We start from the raw sequence: 21,881 nt of genomic DNA on the forward strand, positions 1-21,881 counted from the left end.
TATAGTAAACTATAAAAATTTACTACCCATCCACCATACATTATCGTGGATGGGTAGTGACCTTCCACCATAATGTATAACATCATACATCTCCTAGGAGATGTTTTACATTATAGGTAATACTAAGAACAGTGATCGGAACTTTACTCACCTTTGCAACGAGTTGCCCTCGTGTTGGACTATGTGCTTTAGCTTACGCTACAATCCGCTGAAATTTTTATAGTTTACTATATTCGGCATGAAACTCTTTGATTCTGATCTTTGAGTTTCTTATTTGGCTTTGAAATAATGTGGGATTTAATATTCCCTTTATTTAAATAATGTTACATCGCCGAAGTGAAGCCTATTGGCTCTTTTAAGTAGCTTGATGAATTGTTCATTGAATACCCTCAACATATCCTCTATAGTGGTTGCCACTCTTTATCATTTTCATCCAGCAGTATCATCTTCCAGTAATTATTCTTTCTTCTGCTTTTCACTTATCTAGTCCATCTTTATTATTAAGATTTGAACTACGTAATAAACTTTTGCAACTTCTCTGAACAATTGTGTATATTTAAAAATGCTTTGATGTAGCAGTTTGGTATCATCCCAAAGAATCACATATGGAATAGTGACCGTATGACTGAAAGCCATGTTGGGCCATTCCAGATTTATGTGGTTTTTTCAGAATGGTCTCTCTGATCAGAGTATAGATTTCAAGAGCATGGAACTTGATAAACATTTTATATTGAAAATGGCACATCCTATTAGAGAATGTTGTTGACAGTTTGATGGTGAGCTGAAACTTCTTGAGAACCCTTGCAGCATATTGGAAATCTGTTGCATATGAAACAGATGATCCAGTAGATTTCATCTCTGTGCAGAGAAATGGTCCATGCTTCTGGATTATACCCATTTAAGGACACTGTTTATATAAAAGTTGAGATTACTTATTAGAGCAGCCTTCGGAAGAGCAGGTATGAACTCTTGTTAATAACAGAGACATTACTGTTCCGTATTTTTTGGAAAGATTAATGTGCAAAGAGCTGATGTATATAGCATATCGAGAAAATAGGTTTACAGTAAACAAGTTGTACAAATACTGGCCACTGAATTAGAAACTTTTATTTAATATCATGTTAACCTCTTTTAGCCTAAATTACAGCACACATGCAGTTTGGCATAGATTCCACAAGGTGTTGGATTGCATGTATGTCTACAACATACCAGGCATCCACCAGACTGTCCTTTAACTTGCTCGGATTTGACAGAAGAGGACTTTGTTCCTGGATCTGTTTTTCTAACATGTTGCATACATTCTCAGTGAGGTTCAGATACAGGCTTTATGGTGGGCAGGGAAGATGGTGGAAGTCACTGTCATGCTCACTGAACCACTGCTGAACAATTCTTGTACAATGAACAGTAGCATTGGCATCCATTAAACAAGCATCACCTGGTGGATAAAAAGTCAACATTGCAGGATGGACTTGATTGACAACAATGTTCAGATATTCCTTGGAGGATACTTGCCCTTCCAGGAATATCAGGGGGACCTATTCTATACCAACAGAATATGCCATACACTGTGACACCACCTCCAGAACCTTGAGTCGTGTTTTACTAGACAAGCTGGGTTCATTGCTTCATGGGGCTCCTGCCAAACTCTCTACCTACCATTGGTACAGAACAAGGTGTACCATGACTCATTGGACAACATGAATTTTTTCCAGTCGTCCAGTGTTCCTGACACCGCTGTACAAATTTCAGTTCTTCGCAGAAATCGGTGATTTCCATATAGGCATGCGACTGCCAATAGTGATCTCCTCTTCAATTCCCTTTGCATAGTTCACTGAGATACGGAACAGCCTTCATTAAATGTTAAATGCTTTGGTCAATTTCTGCACACAGGAAGTTCTGTTTGTTCGTACAAGCCTTCTCAGACAATGGCAGTCTCATTTCTGACAATCTTGGGACTACAGTTATGTCTCTTAGGCAAGCAATGTGGGTCATTTTTCCACTGATTAAACATCCAGGATATCTTGCCTTTTGAGAAACCAGTCAGCTCTGCTGTTCTCAAAATTGTGGCTCCAGCCAGATGGGCACCCACAATAAACACTTTATCAAACTCCAAAAGATCGTTTATTTTTCTCATTGTGATCAACATTGCTGACGATTACTGACCAGCATGCAAAGGGATTATTTTGCCCTCTTTCCAATCCCTTGGAACTTACCAGAACTGAGACTTAAAAGAGCCTAATCAGAGGCATTGCTGGCTCCCTTGCAAAAAAAATGGATGTCAGGTGTGAGATTCGACCCCCCCCACACACACACACATTCGTGGACCAGAATTCACAGTTACATCACATGAAGGCCCTTAGACTACTCAGCCATCCTGATAAGCCAAAAGTAAATCTCTCATCAGGAGTGGGAGTTGAACCCACATTTATGGAATTCATCCAGAATATTCACAGTTATGTCATATGAAAGGAGTTTATCATTGAGTCTTGTACCATAGATCTCTCAGGCATCCTGACAATACAAAAAAAAAAAAAAAACTGTTAAATTGTTTGCTGATGGTGCAGAGAATAGGCAAGGCAATCAGTAATGTTACTGATATCCAGCACTTATAGAGAGATTTGAATAGACTGGAAATGTGAGCAAATGATAATTGAATGTTATGCACTCTGACAATGTGAGATTTCCAACAGTATATATTATATTGGCAGGACTATGCTACAAGAAATTGACAAGGCTAGAGATCTTGGAATTATGGTGGATAGGAATTTGAAGTTCAAAGGTTACATAGTAGCAGTTGTAAATATAACTCAGAGGATAATTGTGATGTTGAATTGAACATTGACATAAGGATAAGGAAGTCGTTTTACCTCTTTACAAGGGCTTGAAAAGGAGTGCATCTGGACTACTGTGCACAGATTTGGTCTCCTGGGCTTGGAGGTGATAAAGAAGCTGTAGAAAGGGTGCAAAGAAGAGTTACAAAGATTATATCAGGATTATGCAAGTAAATTATGAGGATAGATTAAAAGTATGTGGACTGCAGATCCTGATAAACAGAAGTGGGGTATTATAGGATATCATCTGATGAAATTTTTCATTATATGGAACGTGAAGAGAAAACATGGGATTATCCTTGGAAGTTAAGTTTGTGCAAGGTTAAGAAAGGAATGAGAGCTAGATAAAAATCTAGCTTTTTCTTTCACAGAGCAGTGAGTGAGTGGAACAGTTGCCAGTCAAAGAAGTGAGTGCATCTAGTGTAAGTGAGTGTAAGAGAAGGTATGATAGCTGGTGTGGGTGATGTATGGCCTCCCTCAATGAGTCAACTCCCTGGAGGTCTCAAATAATAATCATAATAGTAGGAATAATTTCACCTGGAAAAATAAGTGCAGTCCATTATTCCCTTTTTTTGACAAACTATCCCCTTTTTCAAGTCCTTTTTGTGAACTCAGTACATGGATGACATTTGTATCATTTGAAAATATGTAGGCTCTTGTTGCAACTAATTTCTTCAAAAAATTAGTTTTTTCCATCACAGGATTAGCCTTGAAAAAGAATCACAAAGAGTATAATTGACAGACCTACTTTTTCCATGTAGTCCATGTACTGAGTTCACAAAAATGACTTGAAAAAGGGGATAGTTTATCAAAAAGGGGATAATGGACTTCACTTATTTTTCCAGGTGAAATTATATCTGAAGAGAACTTATTGTTACAGAGAACTGAAGTTTTCTGTAACATCATCCTTCTGAAAATATGTTATGAGGGTCTCAAGAAGTTTCAGCTCACTGCTAACTAGTCTTCTCTCTTAAAGACAGATTTGCCACAATATTGATAATTAGATGTTTATCCACCCCTGTACCCATGTAACCTTTGGTCAGACAGGTTGTTCAGCTGAGAAGAACTGATGTTCAAATCTCTGAACATCAGTTCTGTATTCTGCTCATAAAACATTAGTCTGAATTCACTTAGATTAATTAAAAGCTCAAAATCCTTATGGAGTTGACACTTGTTTTGCTAACAGAACAACTGTTAACTAGTTTAGTTAAATATTCAACCCTTTCATTATGTTCATGTTCTTTAGTTAATTTTATTCATGAATGCTTGACTCCCCTCTGTCATTAATTAATCAGTATACTATGAATGCATAGCTTTTTCTTTCTAAGGACAGGAGAAAAATATGATATGCAAAGGTTTCTAAACTTCTTGCTGTTTTCTATACTTTTATATACTAAAAGTGCTCAGTTAATTACTGTCAAACTTTGTGTTTACAGAGTAGATAAATTAAATTTCTGTAAAGAAAAAGGAACAAATATCCTCCCCTCCTCCTTCAACACACTCCAGTTAATTTTTATTTATTTGTATGGGGTTCCCCTGTTCCTCCACCATTCCTAATGAGGGATGATTAAGTATGTATTTTATGACTGTAGATCCGTGTGTGTGTTCACAAGCCGGTTTGCCTGTTCTGGGAGAGATGAAAAAAAAAAACCTTTACCTCTATATGAGACTGGCTAACTCACCTTTAGTCGAAAGAGACTAGATAAAGGTTTCTCACGTCATGGATGGGAATCGAACCTAGGTCTATACTGATTGAGCTACAGAGGCTCTACTCCAATTAATGACTGCATTAGTCAACAATTTTTTGTAATAGAATTCATACTCACAATTCCAATCGAATCAACAATAATAATAAAAAAAAATCCATCACATAAGGGTGCCTTCTTATGTTTGAAATTGCCATTTGTAAGCTGTTGTTACTCAGAGCATGTGGTAGTTTTTTTTTTTTATGTTGAGCCCATACACAGGAGGTTTGTTGGTCAATCTCTATAGTACATTAGTACTGTGTATGGGTGGTGGGTTGGGAAAGGAGGAATTTGTTTACATTTAATTTGAATGACTTTAAATTGTATTCCTTGGGAAACACAGCAGGTGGGAGACTGTTCCACAGTGCAGCAGTTGCAGGGATGAAGGAAGAGGAAAAGAAACTTGTTCTGTTTGTTTTTAGATGAACTGTGAAGAGATGTTGTGTAGCAGCTGTATGTGTTCCAATGAGTTTAGTACTGAGCGGAGGAATTATTGATGATATTTCCGATGAGCATTACCCATGGAAATATTTGTAAAATATACATACTGCAGAGACCATACGTCTGTGTGAAAGAGGGGGAGGGAGTTGGTAAGGGGTGGATCATTGAAAAGTCTAATTGCTCTCCTCTGTATTGAGTCGAGCATTTTGAGAGGGCTTTTTGGGGCCCCATCCATATGTGAGAGCAGTATTCAATAGTTGGGCGGATTTATGACTTGTGTAATGTTAATAGCTGTTCGGGGGTAAAGTAACGTCTTGAGCGAAAGAGAAATCCTAGTTTTTTTGAGGCTGAGGATGCAATGTTTGAGATATGTTTATGCCAGGAGAGGTTTGATGTGAGGGTGATTCCAAGGAGTGAGATCTCAAACTGTCTGGAGATTTGGGTATCATTAAAAAGGATATTGGGAAAAAATGGTTCTTTTTTATGGGAAATAGTACAGAACTGGGTTTATTGGCATTGAAATTTATCAGGTTATCTGAACTCATTGGAGGATGGCTTGGAGATCGGAGTTGAGGGTCGTGGTGGTTGAGGTGAGTCGTGTAAGATAAGGCTTATCAAATGCAAGTGAAGAGTGTAGTGTGCTGTCGTCTGCAAAACTGTGTATTGGGTTGGAGGTCAATTGCAGTAGGTCATTGATATATAGCAGGAAGAGGGTTGGTAAGAGGACAGAACCTTGTTGGACCCCAGCATTAATTGAGTGGTGAGAGGATAGGGAGCCGTCCACCATCACACAGAGTGTGCGTCCAGATAGAAAACTGGCGATCCACCTACAGAATCCCTAGGTCAGACCAAATGATGGTAGTTTGCCTAGTAGGCCTTTGTGCCAGACCCAGTCAAAGGCTTTGGAGATATCTGGTGCAACCACTTGAGATTTGCCAAACCTCTCCATAGCCTTCATCCAGAAATGGATGACGTATGTGAGTAGATCTCCTGTTGATCGGCAGTGGCAGAATCCATACTGGCGGTCATTTATTTGATGAGTGTCTTCAAGATAGTGTAGGAGTTGGGAATTGATGATTTTTTCCATTACCTTCGACAGGACTGGGGTAAGCGGGATAGGACGGTAATTGGATGGCAGTGACTTGTCACCCTTCTTAGGGATGGGCTGAATATAGGCCAATTTCCAGTTTGTGGGATAGATTCCAGTGGAGTAGGAGAGTATATATAGGTGACATAGGATAAGGGTCAGTTCTGGAGCGCAAACTTTCAGAACAATTGGGAGAGTGGCATCGGGGCCAGGAGACTTTTTTGTGTCTAATTTGGATAGTATTTTTCTGATCTCATCCTGGCAAAAGGATATGGGGGGCATTGTATGTTAGGTGTCTGGAATGGTTGGGGGACATTTACCATTGTCAGTTATGTATGCATTTGAAGCAAAGTATGAGGCCAGAAGATTGGCTTTTTCTGTGGATGATGAGGCAGTAGAGCCATCGGGGTGTGATGGGGTGGGAATAGTGTTGGGCAGAATTACGGCCAATTGCTTTGGTGAGAGACCAAAAGGCTCAGCTGCCGTTTGGACAGGCTACTAGTTTCCTGGTTTTTGCTCTTTCAAACTCTGTTTTGGAAGTGTTGATTGTTTTTTTGCATTTATTACGGGCTTCGGTGTAAGCTTTGAATGAGGATGGGTTCTTGATTTTTAGCCAGTTGTGGTATGTCTGGTGTTTCATCTGTACAGCCTTGGCACATCGTTTGGAGAACCAGGGTTTCGTTAGGGAATGGCAGTTCAGGGTGCTGTGTGGAATGTATATATTCATGCCAGTGAGGATTACTTTGGTAATAAGCTCGGTGCATATGTTTGGGTTGGAAGGCTGGAAGCAATAGTCCAACCATGGGAATGCAGCATAAAAGTTGCAGAGGCTGTCCCACTTGGCACTGTTATAGTGTAAAACTACTCTTGTGTGGGAGTGTCTGTGTAAACGTTGTTGCATGGGGGAGGAGATGAGCACTACAAGTTTGTACATGATTTACAAGTTTGTAAATGAATGGAGGCATGGGTTTAACATGTCTGTACCTGTCTTAGATTAAAGAATACTAAATACCAGTACTGCCATTGACATGTAAGGTGCCTTTGTGCAAAACGATTTTTGCCACTTCCTTGATAAAAATGTACAAAAAGTTTTTAAACTTTTTTTAACTTGCCATTCTTGAAAATCGGTGGTCTGATCATGATCAGCGCATGTACAGTAATGAAATCCTTCACACAGCTGTTGCAGATATTGTCACGAACATTCCAGTATTTCCATAATCGAGTATCATGTTCAGATGACTACACAAAGCTTTCACTTAGAGAACCAATAGAAAAATGGAAGGGTGTTGATTTGTATCTGCATAGAAGAAGAAGAAGAAGACTCGGCTCGGCTCAGCTTGTACCTGTAAGACTGATCTTCCCAAAATTGCAACAGTATGCTCACAAGAAGATGTCAGCAGTGCTGATAGTTTCTCTGAATTGATATACAGCACTTGTTTCAGAAGAAGTGAAATCTGATATAAGTGAACATGTGTTTGGATGGTGTTCAGAATGGAGAATTGATTTTTAAAACTGCATTTTGCTCCTCCTCTTTTATGGTGCAAGCGGCTCCTGAAGCTGTGACCTGGATTACGAACTTAGATCTGAATTTCTAATGATATATATGTTTCATTTTCCTTATTATAACATATTAAGACTTTTACTTTTAACTCTTATTTTAATTTTCCAACTTCTTGGATTAGATCTGTGTTTTCCTTCAAAGTTTTAACTTAAAATATTTTAAATTCTTCAATTCTGTTAATATATAATGACATCATGATTCTCTTTTTTAACATCATGTTTTTGCTATGAGCTATGTATGTGTGGTGCACAACTTGCACTCCTGCTTGGCAGCCCTGCTAAATACTATAATGCAAACTGACTTTTATTCATACATCTTTGAATCTCTTTTTAAATTTTTAAAATTTTTTTGAATTTTTAAAAAAATTATTGCTGTATATAAAAGTTAGACCCCATATAACAAGAGGACTGCTTTTGTTATACATGGTTCGTTTGCAAGTGTTAGGAAACAACACAGTGTCTTGTAACTTAACCTAGTAAGGATTGTTAATTATTACTTTGAGTGTAGAAATAGAGGATCATGATTTTTTTAAAAAAAAGTAGGTTCTTCATTTTTGTTGTATCTCTTGTCGAGTTCTTTGAAGAGAATCAAAGGATCATTATAACAGTTATTTCTGTTTAGCTTCTTCTTCTAGCTTTGAGTTTTAGCTTGCAAAACAATTTTTAGCCTGGTGACTTTCAATTGTTTAGCTTTCTTAACAAGAGATTTTTTGTACAGGAATGAGTTGTTAGCCCATCCAAACTCCAACCTAGAGGACAAGACCTCCAAATTTTTGTCCCCTGGAGGCAGGGTGGCCCAGCAATTAAAATGGGTACCCCCAGGCACTGGGTACCCATTTTAATTGCCTCTTACAACATGCATGGAGTAGAGTACATTGGGACTATTCTTTAACCACTGTCACCACATGGGGGGGGGAGTATCTAATGTATCTAAATTTTATATGAAAAATAAATATTTGATATTGTATCCAAACTTAGAATCTACATTATCATATTCCTGCCATGTACCCTCAAGGGGTGGACACGATATGACTACTACTACAAGAAAAATTGACATCATTATTAACTTCCTATCTACAATTTTCCTCCAAATCAGTCTGTTACTTGTCAAGACTCCAACATTATCGGATCTTATATTTCTATCGTCTAAGGCACTTTGTACCGTATCAATCCACCTATATCTTGGTCATCCTCTGGGTCATTTTCCTGCCAACCTGGCAGAGAACACTTGTTTTGCTGATCTTTCCAAGCCCATTCTGTTTAAGTGACCATACATCCTGAGATTAGCTCTGTCAAGTTCTTTCCTAATATCCTCATTTTTAATATGATATTGCCATTGATGCCTTCTATTCACGCCTCTAATCTTTCTCAGGACTCTCATATCTGCAGTCTCTAGTCTTTGTTCAAGTGTTTTACTTCTGACCCAGGCTCTCAGATCCATAAGTTAAAACAGGTTTGAACACTATCTTGTATACAGCTATTTAGTGTTCTGACTAATTTCTCTCTTATTCCATATGAATTTATTCAATTGACTTCCTACCATATCAGCTTTGTTGATTCTGTTGTCTATTTCCATATTTAATTTACCATCTTCACTAAAAATTGTGCCTAAGTAGCTGAAATGTTTTACTTGTTCCACAGGTTCTCCGTTTACAACGCAGTTGACATTTTCAACTATTCTGCCTATTTTCATTGTCTTTGTCTTTTTATAGCTGACCTTCATACCATATCTATTACACAGTTATTCAATTTAGTCAAGGAATCTTGCAGACTTGTAGTGGATTTATTTAGAAGTATAACATTATCCGCATAAAGCAAAGAACTGACTCAATTTTGATATCATGTTTAATACCACTTTGCTTCATAATGTGATCCATATAGATAATGAATAACAGATGGGATAATATACATCCTTGTTTCACAGTAGATTTAACATTAAACCATCATCCTGTACTTCCTTCAATTCTAACTGCTGACTTACAACTCAAATAAAGACTAAGTATTGCTTGATATAATGCCTCATCGACACCATATAACTGTAGCGTATTGAATAGCTTCTCTCTCTCTCTCTCTCCTGGCAGCTTGTCATATGCCTTTCCTGATCGACAAAACTTAAATACAGATCTTTGTTATATTCCCATGAATATAACAAAGATCTGTAATGAAATCTGATCCTGACAGCCTCTATTTGCCCTGAATCCAACTTGTTCTTCACCAAGCTTTTCTTCCACAATTCTTCTCAACTGTTTCTCAAGTATACTTACATAAATCTTACCAGGAACACTCAGTAGGGAAATACCTCTGTAATTCTCACATTCAGTTTCATTTCCCTTTTTATATATGGGTACTATGAGAGCTCTACTCCAATCATTGGGAATTCATCCCTCCGTCCAGGCTTTCTGAACTGTGCAGTGCAGCTACTGTAAGACTTTTATACTACCATACTTCAGCATTTCTGGTCGAATATCCTCTACTCCTGCTGCCTTTCCACATTTCAAGCCTTTGATAGCTTTTTCTACTTCAAGTATGGATATATATTCCTGACTGTATGCCTGTTGAGTGTTTTTTACCACTGTGCTATCACTGCTTGTTTCATTTAGCAATTTTTCAAAGTAATTACTCCATACTTCAAGGATATCTTTTCTCCCATTTTCATTTCACCTTTATCATCTCTGACTCCTTTTACAGTACTCTTTCCTCCATTTCTAAGCTTCTTCAATAACCTCCAAAATATTTTGCCACCTTTTTGATATTTATTTTCTATGTTCTTGCCAAAGTCCTCCCATGACTTTTGTTTAGCTAGTTTTACACAGTGTTTAGCTCTCTTACATTTGTCTCTGTATTCTCTAAGAGCACAAGCTGACTTATTTGCCAGGAACTTTTGATTTGCTTTCTTCTTTTCCTTCACTGCCTTTTTATCTTCCTGTGTCCACCATGGAGTTCTGATTTTTCTATCCTTACAGACAACCTCACCACATGCCTTTTTGGCTGAATCAATCGGGGTTTTCTTCAAGGCTTGCCATTGAATCTCCAAGGTTTGGTTCCTGTTCTCAAACTCTTTCATTTTTTGTTCAGTAATTTTTGTGTATTTTAGTCTACAGCTCACATCTGAGAGCTGCTCAACTTTTATTCGCTTTAAAACTTTCTTACATGTTATTGTTTTCAATATGAAATTCAATTTTATCCTGCTCAAGACTAAATGGTGATCACTTCCAATTTCAAATCCTCTGCACACTCTGGTGTCCTGCACCAGGGAGAAAACATCACTATCAACAATAACATAGTCAATGAGACATTTCTCATTCTTTGCCCCTCTTTTCTCCATGTGAATTTGTGCACATTTTTATGTTGGAAAATGTGTTAGTAATAACATACATGTCCTGAGCAGAATTCCAAAAGGTATTTGCCATTGTTATTAGCTTTGCTCTTTTCTCCAAATTTTCCCAAAATATTTTTGTATGTCTGACAATCATTTCCTACTCTGCTATTTAGATCCCCAACAAGGACCAACTTTTCCTTTTTCATTGTGTCAGTTGCTTTTTCTAAAGTCTCAAAAAATTCCTCCGCTTCTTCCTTAGTAGAACCTTTTTGGGACCATAGGCACAAATAAGTCTCATTATTCAGTTCCCCATTTTGATATTTGCCCACATCACTCTACTTGAGACTGCCTGCCATTTAAGAAGATTAGCCTTGTATTTTGTGTTGAATACTATGGCTACTCCTTCTTTTCCTTGATTGTCATTGCCTGAATATAACATTTTGTATTTATTGCTCAGAAAGATTTCACCAGTTTTTGTCTTTTTTGTTTCAGTCACCCCTATTATGTCGATCTGGTACTTATCTAATTCCTCAGCTAGCTCCATTTCTTTGCCATTCAGGCTTTTTATGTTGACAGTACCGATCTTTAACTCTGGTGATGTTCAGTTGCGGTGTGTTTTCATATTTGTTCCAGTAGCTGACTTTTCGCTGTTTGCCCTGATTCCCTGCTCAATTCTGCAATCATCACAGAATAATTTGGTACTTGATAGATCCTTTCTTTTAGTGTTGCACAGTGATCAGCTTTCATTTTAAAAATTATGGACTTTACAACCGTGTTATAAATAACTCTTTTAATTTCATGACATTTTGATCTTCATATTAAGATCATCTGGAGTATATACAAATTTATAAGGACAAGCTGAGTTACATTACTCACAGTAAGCTAAAGAAACAATGATTCGATCACTAGTTATTTTACTGGCATGATCTCTAGTAGAAAAAAAAAAAAAAAATTTTTTTTTTAATCTTAAATAGAATTTAGCTTTGATGTAGTTTCTAAATAATTAATTTTTTTTTTCTTTCACTAGAGGTCATGCCAGTAGAATAACTGGTGATTAAATTATTGTTTCTTTAGTTTACTGTGTGTAATGTAACTCAGCTTGTCCTTATATATTTGTATATACTCCAGATGATGATCTTAATATGAAGATCGAAACGTCGGGAAATTAAAAGAGTTATTGCTCACGTTTTATAACACAGTGACGGCTAAACTGGATAGGGGTAATGGGTTTACAGTGATACTACTGGACCTTGCCAAGGCCTTTGATAGGATACCACATGGAACCCTAATCAGTAAACTGGAGCAGATGGGTATAGATATAGGGTTGGTGAGATGGATAAGAGGGTGGTTGAAGGAGAGATATCAACGAGTGGTTTATTCAGGAGTGGAGTCTAAAAGACGTTTTGTGACTAGTGGAGTGCCACAGGGCTCTGTTCTTGGACCACTGCTTTTCAATTTGTTCATCAATGATATTGGAAAGGATCTGAGAGGAAGTGTTCACTTGTTTGCTGATGATGCAAAGTTGGGTAGAGCAATTGTGAGTGCACAAGATGTCAAAATTTTACAGGATGATTTGGATAGTTTGGAGGACTGGGCTAGGAAAAATGGATGTCAATTTAATGTGGCAAAGTGTAAGGTTATGCACTTTGGGGTGAAAAGAATAGCAGCAGTATATCGCATTGGTGGAATCATACTTCAGGAGATTGATGAGGCCAGGGATTTGGGAGTGTTGGTGGATAGGGAGCTGAAGTTTAGGGGGCACATTGCAAAAGTAACTAAAACAGCTCACCAAATCACTTGGCTTCTGAAAAATACTTTAACATGCAGAGACGAACAAGTTGTTGTTCCTCTGTATCGAGCCTTGATAAGACCCCATCTGGACTTCTGTGCCCAGCTATGGGCACCAGGGTTTCTTCGTGATGGGGAGGAAGTGGAGAGGGTCCAGAGACGAGTGACCAAGATGATAGCAGGTCTGTGGAATGAACCTTATGAAAATAGGTTGAAGATTTGTGGGTTGCAGAAATTGGATGATAGGCGAAGGAGGGGTGATATGATTGAGACATTCAAATTACTGAAAAGTTTTTATAAGATTGATCCAGAAGATATTTTTGAAAATATGATTGGTGGTGGGAGGACTAGGGGTCATGCATGGAAGTTGGGCAAGAGCGTGGTGGACAAGGGTGTTAGAGCTAGGTTCTTTACTTGGAGAGTGGTAAATGAGTGGAATAAGCTTCCAGAGTCTGTTGTGGGTGCTACGACCGTGAATGAGTTCAAGGCAAGGTATGATAGATACTGTGTGAATGTTGAATAGTTGTTCTTGACATGATGTTAGGGCCTCCCTCGATGAGTCTGTCGACTCCTTGGAGTTTCCCGGAACAATAATAATAATAATAATTTATAACACGGTTGTCAAGTCCATAATTTCTAAAATGGGTACTTGATAGATGTTTGAACCTTCTGATTTCAGTTGGATAGAAAGTTGTTAACAAACCTTATCTGATTCAATAGAAGAATTGATGGTGTTTAAGATTGTAATTTTTGAATTTGATTTATTTATGTATTTACTTAAACATCAGCCTGAACTACTTGGATCTCTTCCTCAGCAATGAAATTTATCTCTCTGAACCAAATTCTAGTTTTATAGTTTGAGACAAAGCATAGAATTTGTTACTGCCATGATGTAGATGGCGTTTTTAGAGAAAATAATGATATCGATGAGCCTTAAGATTGGCACATGTAGCGTGGGTTTCTTCAAAACAAACATAAAAACAGTTTTGTTGCATAATAATAACAAAAAAACTTTCATACATTCCATATATGCTGTTAAGTTTGAAGGAGACTTGAAAATGAGACAACAAGATAGTGATGAAAACATTGTCAAAATGTCCTTCTAAAAAAGTATTCACCGTTGGATGGTGGGAGAGAGAAAGAGAGCACATACAACAAAAAGCTCTCACTGACTCAGTTGACTCTTTCACCGTTAGATATTAACCTTGGTCTCATCGAAAAACTTTATTATAAAAAATGTACCTGCTTCAGTACCCAACTGTGTGATTTCTAAAAGTTTCAAAAGTCAAACTTCAGGAAGGAATATTTTTCATACTTCAAATTAGAAAAAAAAAAAGAGCCTAAAATTGTTCAGAGAGAATTTTATAGGGTTTTGGGAACACTGATAAAGCTGAAAATTATAAAAACTAATTGATCATTTTATAACAAAGTATCCAGGATGGGATGTCAGTGAAGATTCACTTCCTTTGTTCTTATCTACCCTTCTTTCCTGAAAACCTCAATACATTGAGTGACAAACAGTATGAATTAATAGTTCTATCAGAATGGGGTAATGGAGCAACAATACTAAGGAAAACAGAATGCTAATATGATAAGGAAACTTGTTGGTTTTTTCAAAGAGATGCAGAGCTACTTACTATAGGAAATGAAGTAACTATAAGCACTTAAATTTGTGAGTATTATAACAATTTTTTAGTTTGTCTCAAAAAAACTAAATTTTGGTTGATGTTAATTTTACAAAATACTTTTTTTTCCCCTTCCTAATATGGTTTTTATCATTTGAACAATACTTAACCAAGCTTATTTTTTGGTATGCTTGTAATAAAGAACCTTGATGTTCTGGGGGGGGGGGGGGATTAACACACACACACATATATATGAGTCCTTATTCATAAATTGGAAAAGTTCCATGTGTATGGTCTCTAGACCAGTATTTTTCAAACTTTTCAGAATTTCCCTCAGGCTTTATTTCTCAGCATATATTGATAGATGCAATAAAAAATATATTTGCATCTATCAATATATGCTGAGAAATAAACCCTGAGGGAACTTGAATTTGTAACAATACCAGGCAACTCATAGTAAAGGTGGAGCAAACTCTAAGCACTTTGCTGCCTTCCAAAAATCTGTTTAATATCTTGTGGTCCATATCAGATATTAAGCTGAGAAGAACAAATACTATACTCTTATCTTAGCCATGAGGCTGAGAAGCAAAAATTGTATCTGTTCTTATCATTTTAGCATCTGATGTGGGCTTCATTCCCCAAAGATACTAAATTGATTTTGGAAGGAAGCAATGTGCGTGTTTTAATCCACATTTTCCATAAGTTGGCCTGGTGCTGCACTACCTCTAGAGTCAGTTCTGTCTATTGGAGAAATGACAAACATTGTGTGTGTGTGTAACTGAAAAACAATACATGTCCTTACTACATAAAACAAAAATGTAACAAAGTTAATATCAAACAAATTTTATTAATATTTAAATACAACACAGGAAAAAAAAAAAATCCTCAAACAACAAAAACAGAAATGATGAACTATTTTATTTAATGCCACTGATGCACTCTGCCATAAAAACAAATCATTTTTATGGCAAATCATTTTTATTCATATAAATAGAATTTTGCTCACTATGCCTATTCTTTTGGAAGATGAATAAAAATATCCCTCTGTATTGAGGGATATAAAAAAAGTAGCTTTATTGTATCACTAAATACCGTACGGACACAATTAGAATATATACTATATTTAACAACAGTTAATATCTTGTGGTCCATATCAGATATTAAGCTTAATTAACTCTATATTTAAACCAAACCTAGTTCAAAAACAAACCAGGCTAAAAGTATACAATACATTAGCCTTACCGGTCTTAATGTATGGAAGCGAAATCTGGACAATAAAACAAAAAGCCAAACAAAGATTAACAACAGCAGAAATGAAGTTTATGAGAAAAACTGCAAAGTATACCCTATTTGATCACAAAAGAAACGAAGATATTATAAAAGAATTAAACCAAGAACCAGTAATAGAAAAAATTAAAAAATATAAACATAAATGGATGGAACACGTTCAAAGAATGAAAACAAAAAGATTACCAAAACAAGCCTTAAAGTACAAGCCATTAGGAAAAAGAAAACCAGGACATCCTCTTAAACGATTCAACGATGACTTCTAAGACCGGAACAGGCCATGCTAGGCCTAAATCCTTGATAAGCATGATGATGAACAACAGTTAGTGTAAACTGAGGACAGCTGGAGTGAAACACAACCAATTCTGCATAATGATATACAGCTCCTCTCCTACACACACTATACATTATAATTATGACAATACTAATTTTTCAGTTAAAATTTAATTGAAAACATTCAAGCTAGTATACTATATATATTTAAACTTTGAAAAAATGTATCTGCCCAACCAGGAAGGACATAATATACCTTCAAGTAAATGCCTTCTTGAAGAGAAATGTGACACTGCCTGGTATCAACATGTTAAAGCTATAAAATCTTATAAGATACACTCTGATATTTTTATTATATTTTCTATTATATTTCATTTTTTAAAAAAATGTTGGTTGTAAGCCACTAAACTGATTGTATGACCCACTAATGGGATCATAATCCACAGTTTGAAAAACACTGCTCTAGATCCCACATGGAACATTTTCAGGCCATTTTAGCTTTCCAGTAAGCAAGCTGGCAGTCCTTCACTAAGTGACTGAATTCTTCTGACACCTAAAATGCAGTTTTACCATCTTGTGTCATGTGATATAGTTTTGTAATAAAGTATGTTTATTGCACATAGCGCACGCACACATACACAACTTATTCATAAGATATAAATTCCTGTTAGAATTTAATGCAAATATTTTAGTAAATATTTGTATTAAATTCTAACAGGAATTTATATCTTATGAATAAGTTGTGTATGTGTGCATGCACTATGTGCAATAAACATACTTTATTACAAAACTATACAAACAACTATTTAGACATTATGTCAGTAATTGAAATTATCTTTGTTATAAAACATTTAACATAATATAATGAAACATTGTAAGAGTGTGAAGCCAATACATGTATTCATTTTATTTTATATTTTTTTTAGATACTCATTTGGAGGATGGGGAATCAGTTTGCAAGCTCCGAGGAATAATACTTTTAGGACTCCAAGACTGTGTTTCCGTGCTGCGCACATCAGGTGGTACTCAACATCTAAGCCAAATTTTGCTTTGTTTACCATTACTACGGCAACTTAATGGAGAAATGAGGTTGTTCTGGAATAATGTTCGCCGTGAAGGAAGGGTGCCCATGAACAAGCTGTTTGTTGAAATGTTAGAGTCTAGTGTTCCCTTGCGATAAGTATTGCCACATTTGTGTTGTTGCCGTAATTGTTACTATTGTCATGTGAATCGCCTTTCGTCATTGTGGGCCAAGTAAGCGTGCCCACTCTTCTCAGCCATCATACTGCCAAGCAGCAAAGTAGAGTAGAGGCAAGAAATGAATTCCAGATTGGTGCTGCCATGCCATATTAGCCCCATGTTACACCTCTTTGTTCTCCTTGAAGGATAGGTGTTAAACAGCTTGGTGCATTCTGCATAATGACTTTAAAATCAACGTGCATTTTAAGGTCACAGTTAAAGCAGGGTCCTTGTTAGGGCTGAAGATAGTGGTTATGTATTCTTTAGAGTCCCGTGTCGGTTTTAAATTGATAATTTTATCAAGCTGTAATAAAGATTAAGAGATATATGCATGTTATTTTTGTACAAAAATTGACAATCTCACAGTGGATTGGCCACATTTTTATGTGATTTTTAGTACTGATGATTGGTGCAAGAACTTCGTTTCGCATCCATTTCATCTGACTTGCGGAGATGTGAGGCTGTGTACTCATCTTGTTCAAGGTCCTAATTTTCAGGTAATGAAAGCTTGAAATGTTTGAAGTAACATTAACTGTCTGATAGATTTCATTTATATTCATTGTACAGTGCATTAGGGAAAGGGTCAAGTGCTTGTAAAGAGAATTTTTTTGGGTATGTAAATTACAGTTATAATTTCATATAAAGAAATGTTGCTGTATACCAAAATATACCTCTAAACTTGTAAAGATACTGTAACCTCTTCACCCTTTGTAACATGAAAATATGACAGTATTCTATTTAAAAATTGAATCCAAAACTAATAATGACAGGATTGTTCAATACTAAATTTTAATTGGAAAAGAGTATATAAAAATATTCTGCATTGTTATTAAAAGCATTTGTTTTTTCATAATATTTTAAACTAAATCATATACTTGCCTTAAAAAAGTGCTTATGAAATAGCAAAGTATAACTTTGAAGAGGTTACTGTTTTTGCATTCAGATATAGCCCAGGTTTTTTTTTTTTTTTTTTCTAATTTTTAAATATTACCACATGCATTTACCATTTGCAACAAACAAATTGTTTTCAATTGTATATAGGCTAATTGAGAGTTTATTTGTAAATGTTATCAAAACTGTGCATTGAAAAAACCAATTCATATATTATATGAAAAGAAAAAAAAATGTAATTGCTCATCATCATTATTATTATTATCATCAGGGAATTTAGTTGCTAATGTTTTTTATTTGTCAAAATTTTATAATTCAAAGAATATTCTGAAGTGTGGATTAATAAAAAAAAACATTAGTTATGATTAATTTTTAATCATAACTATTTTTTTAAAATTTCATACAGTAGTTTCAGATTGATTGTTTATGGAGTAGAAGGGGGGGGGGGGGGGAAATATAGTTGACTCTCACTACAGCAAAACATAAGCTACTGAAAAATTCACCAAATCTCCTCTATTAGATATAAGTATTCTGAAAAAAATTTACTATAATAAATTATTCCTTGGTCCCAGTGAGTTATAGTGAGAGCCAACTAAATCTCATCCAAAGCATTACATTCAGTAGTGGTTGCTTTGCTTTGGACATTTTAAAAATTGTATGTAGCAGATTTATCACACAATCTGGTATGCTTTTAAAATGTATGTATATTTTAGTTATAGTACAAAGCTTTTTTTTTTTACATAATAAGTTTTAGAAATGTAAGTATTGTGTAGCAGTTTTAACATCATAAAACATCTAAAGATGAAAAAATAAAATAAGTGAATAAATATACTGAAGTTAACTTTAACACTTTTGGCCTATTTTATTTTTATTTTTTTCTGGCAGGAGAATTTTTACATAATCATATTAATATAATCTGATAGCATATTCTCAAAGAAATTTAGTACAGATTTAACTATATGTTTATTTTGTATTCCAGATTTGTTTTCAAGAGCATTAAAAAAAATTTGTTATAGTTAAATGAATTATTTTTTTGAGCTGCATCTATCAAGAATTCTTTGGGGGACTGCAGGGAGATTTAGATAAATACTGTTGTTTATTTTTTTTTTAAAAAAAGAAAAAAATATTTTTTTCAAAAAATATTTTAAATTCATTATCGTTAGATTGACTTTCATTAACTTCTTGATTCTGTGTGGAGTGCCTGTAAAATCTAAATATTTGTGATCTATGAAATTAAGTTTTTAAGATTGCTGTTTTCTTACATAATTTTCTTAAGCTTGATTTTATTTATAATCTATAATATCTTACTGACACTTTCTTTTGAAAAAATTCATTGCATATTCTCATGTAATTAGCTGATTATTTATGACATTTAGGTTGAAATAAGAAAAAATCATAATCAAAATCTGATTCTAGATGACTAATTGCTACTGTTGGGGGGGGGGGGTCGTCAGTCTTTTTCCTGATGTCATTGTATACCAGAGTTGACCTGCTTGAGTGGTTAATATCACAGATTTGGATCTGGGATATTATTATTATAAGTTAAGAGATTGAGTGAGAGACAAAGAAAATTCAAAAATAATATCTTTATTTACAAATAATTGATATTAGTGTAGCTTTATGGTATTGTCTAAACAGTGTGTGTAAAATATTTGTTTTGCAAGTGCTATATACAAATTTGCATTATAAATAAACTTATTGCCTAAAGAGTAAAAGGGTCTGCAAACTTAACAACAGTTCAAGAACGTAAACTCACACATGATTTCTTCTCTTCAGGATCACAGGATTTGAGGAAAATACATAAACTCTCAAACTTATAAGACACAGTTTCATATCTGTTTTTCTTCTAAAACAAGAACATAATTTATGTGCACCTTTTCTTAAAATTCTCTGCAATATTAGTTCCTTTCCTATTTCCTTGAAATTTGAGGATAATTTTAAAGTTCTCTTTTTCCTTCTGGAAATTTCTTTCTTATCCTTAAGCACAAAAAAGAATTAATTTTTTTCAGGTTTACAGTGCTTAACTAGAATACAATTGCTGCATACCATATCAAAAGGAACTATCTGTTGCTTCAGGAGAAACTATATATATATATCACTTTTATCTAAGTCACAACTTAGCTTCATATAAAAGAAATTCATCTGTTGATTTTGGGATAACTGTTTGTTTCCCTCATAATGTTCTTTTTCACCTTTTTGGCTTAAAAATTCCTTTAAACTATTTCTCCCCTAAACTTCCAACTTTTTGTAGAATAAAGTCTCAGTTCTAATCAATCCACAGCTGTTCTTTTATTTTCTCACTCACTAATTCAACTTCATGCAAGCGCACTATTGTCTGACATGGTAAGCAACATGGTGGTGAGATGAAAGTCACTTGTTGTGAGCAAGATTGCAGTTTTTCAGTAGTATGAAAGCATCATCTGAAAGTTCAATATTTTCTTCTCTCAAGTTTATGTTACAGAAATAAAAAAAAAAAAAATATATATATATATATAAATGAGTCCTTTTTACATATAAATATTGCATTCAAACAGTTTGACATGCCATAAGTATACAAAAATTTCTTATACAGTCAAAAGTCAAAGAATTTGAAGAATGATACATTTGTTACAGCATAAGATTAAGTGTGATGTGTACAGATGTGTTTGTCTAGGAAGAGGAGAAAATATCAAGCTGATATACAAGAAATATATTTTTAATGAAAATATGTATGTCACAAAAGTCTGCATAAAAAAGAAAAGATAATTACAAATGTGCATGATTCATACCTCTGGAAAATAAATTAATATCGTGTAGTCATCAATCACTGCTTGTAATCTCCTGGGCATTGATAGCACAACAGATTTTGTGGTATCCGGTGTAATTTCAGACTGCCTGCATTAATGCTTCCTATGGATTCCAGATTAGAGATAATGTGTTTTCGAACTCTTATCTAACCCCATAGGTGTTCAGTTGGATTTAAGCCTGGTAATTGAGGAGGTGAATGGAGCTGTTCAGGTACCTTATAAAACAGCCACTCCTTGACAATCTTGGCTGTGTGCTTAGGATCATTATCCTGCTGAAAGACCCATTTGCTTCGAAGTCCTAAGCTGTCAACAGATGTCTGTAAATTGGCCTACAATATCTTCAAGTATTGTAGATATTGTAGGCCATTGTACTCTCGATGAAAACTAATTTCCCAATCCCAGCCACCACCATAGATCCCCAAACCATTAGATTGCCTCCATCATGCGTGACTGTGGGGACCAAATTTTTGGGTTTCATTTTTTCATTTTTCTGTCACCATATCTTTCCATGATTGTCAGGTCATAAAAGCAAAAATATTATATTTACCAATGAAAGCAAAAATATTATATTTGCTTTCATTGGTAAATAGGACTGTTTTCCAAAAATCAAAGTCTTTGTTGATATACTCTTTAGCAAAATTAAGTCTTTTTGTCTGATTTGTAGGTTATTAGAGGCTTTCTTCTGGGAACTGTACCATTAAATCCTTTAGATGGAAGAATTCTTCGTACAGTCTTGGCATGCACAATGGAATATATTGTAGTGACGTTTTGGATTTCATTTGGCTCCTTTAAAACAGCTTGAGCATCTTGATCACTTATACTCTGGGACGACCACTTTGAACTTTGTTGAACACATTTCTGGTTGACTCGTAATTCCTTTGGACACTTTAACAGCTTTTTTTCAACAATGTTTGAAATCTCACCATTTTTCATTTTGCAACTGTATTATGACATTTCTCATGAAAAACTTGACTAACACACACATGCATGCACACAAAGATTAAATTTT

At 35.2% G+C, this 21,881-nt stretch overlaps 1 protein-coding gene, 1 non-coding gene and 1 pseudogene across 2 annotated transcripts in view; 2 read left to right on the top strand and 1 right to left on the bottom strand.

The window, feature by feature from the left end:
* Window positions 1-17,156, top strand: part of ERR (estrogen-related receptor) — a 136,413-nt gene extending 119,257 nt beyond the window's left edge. Inside the window, exon 9 of the mRNA XM_090407404.1 lies at window positions 16,883-17,156. Coding sequence (XP_090263530.1) covers window positions 16,883-17,136 — 254 coding nt within the window. The 3' untranslated portion in view covers window positions 17,137-17,156. The remainder of the gene's footprint in view (window positions 1-16,882) is intronic.
* Window positions 14,812-14,986, bottom strand: LOC150097577 (U2 spliceosomal RNA; annotated as a pseudogene).
* Window positions 14,954-15,141, top strand: LOC150097578 (U2 spliceosomal RNA). The gene has a single exon (XR_016549727.1). It is a non-coding gene; the product is annotated as a U2 spliceosomal RNA (small nuclear RNA).
* Window positions 17,157-21,881: the final 4,725 nt, after the last annotated feature.

The sequence above is a fragment of the Typopeltis vanoorti genome, chromosome 17 (assembly GCF_054136105.1).
Source record: "Typopeltis vanoorti isolate ZY-2024b chromosome 17, IOZ_Tvanoo_1.0, whole genome shotgun sequence".
Lineage (NCBI taxonomy): Eukaryota > Metazoa > Arthropoda > Arachnida > Uropygi > Thelyphonidae > Typopeltis > Typopeltis vanoorti.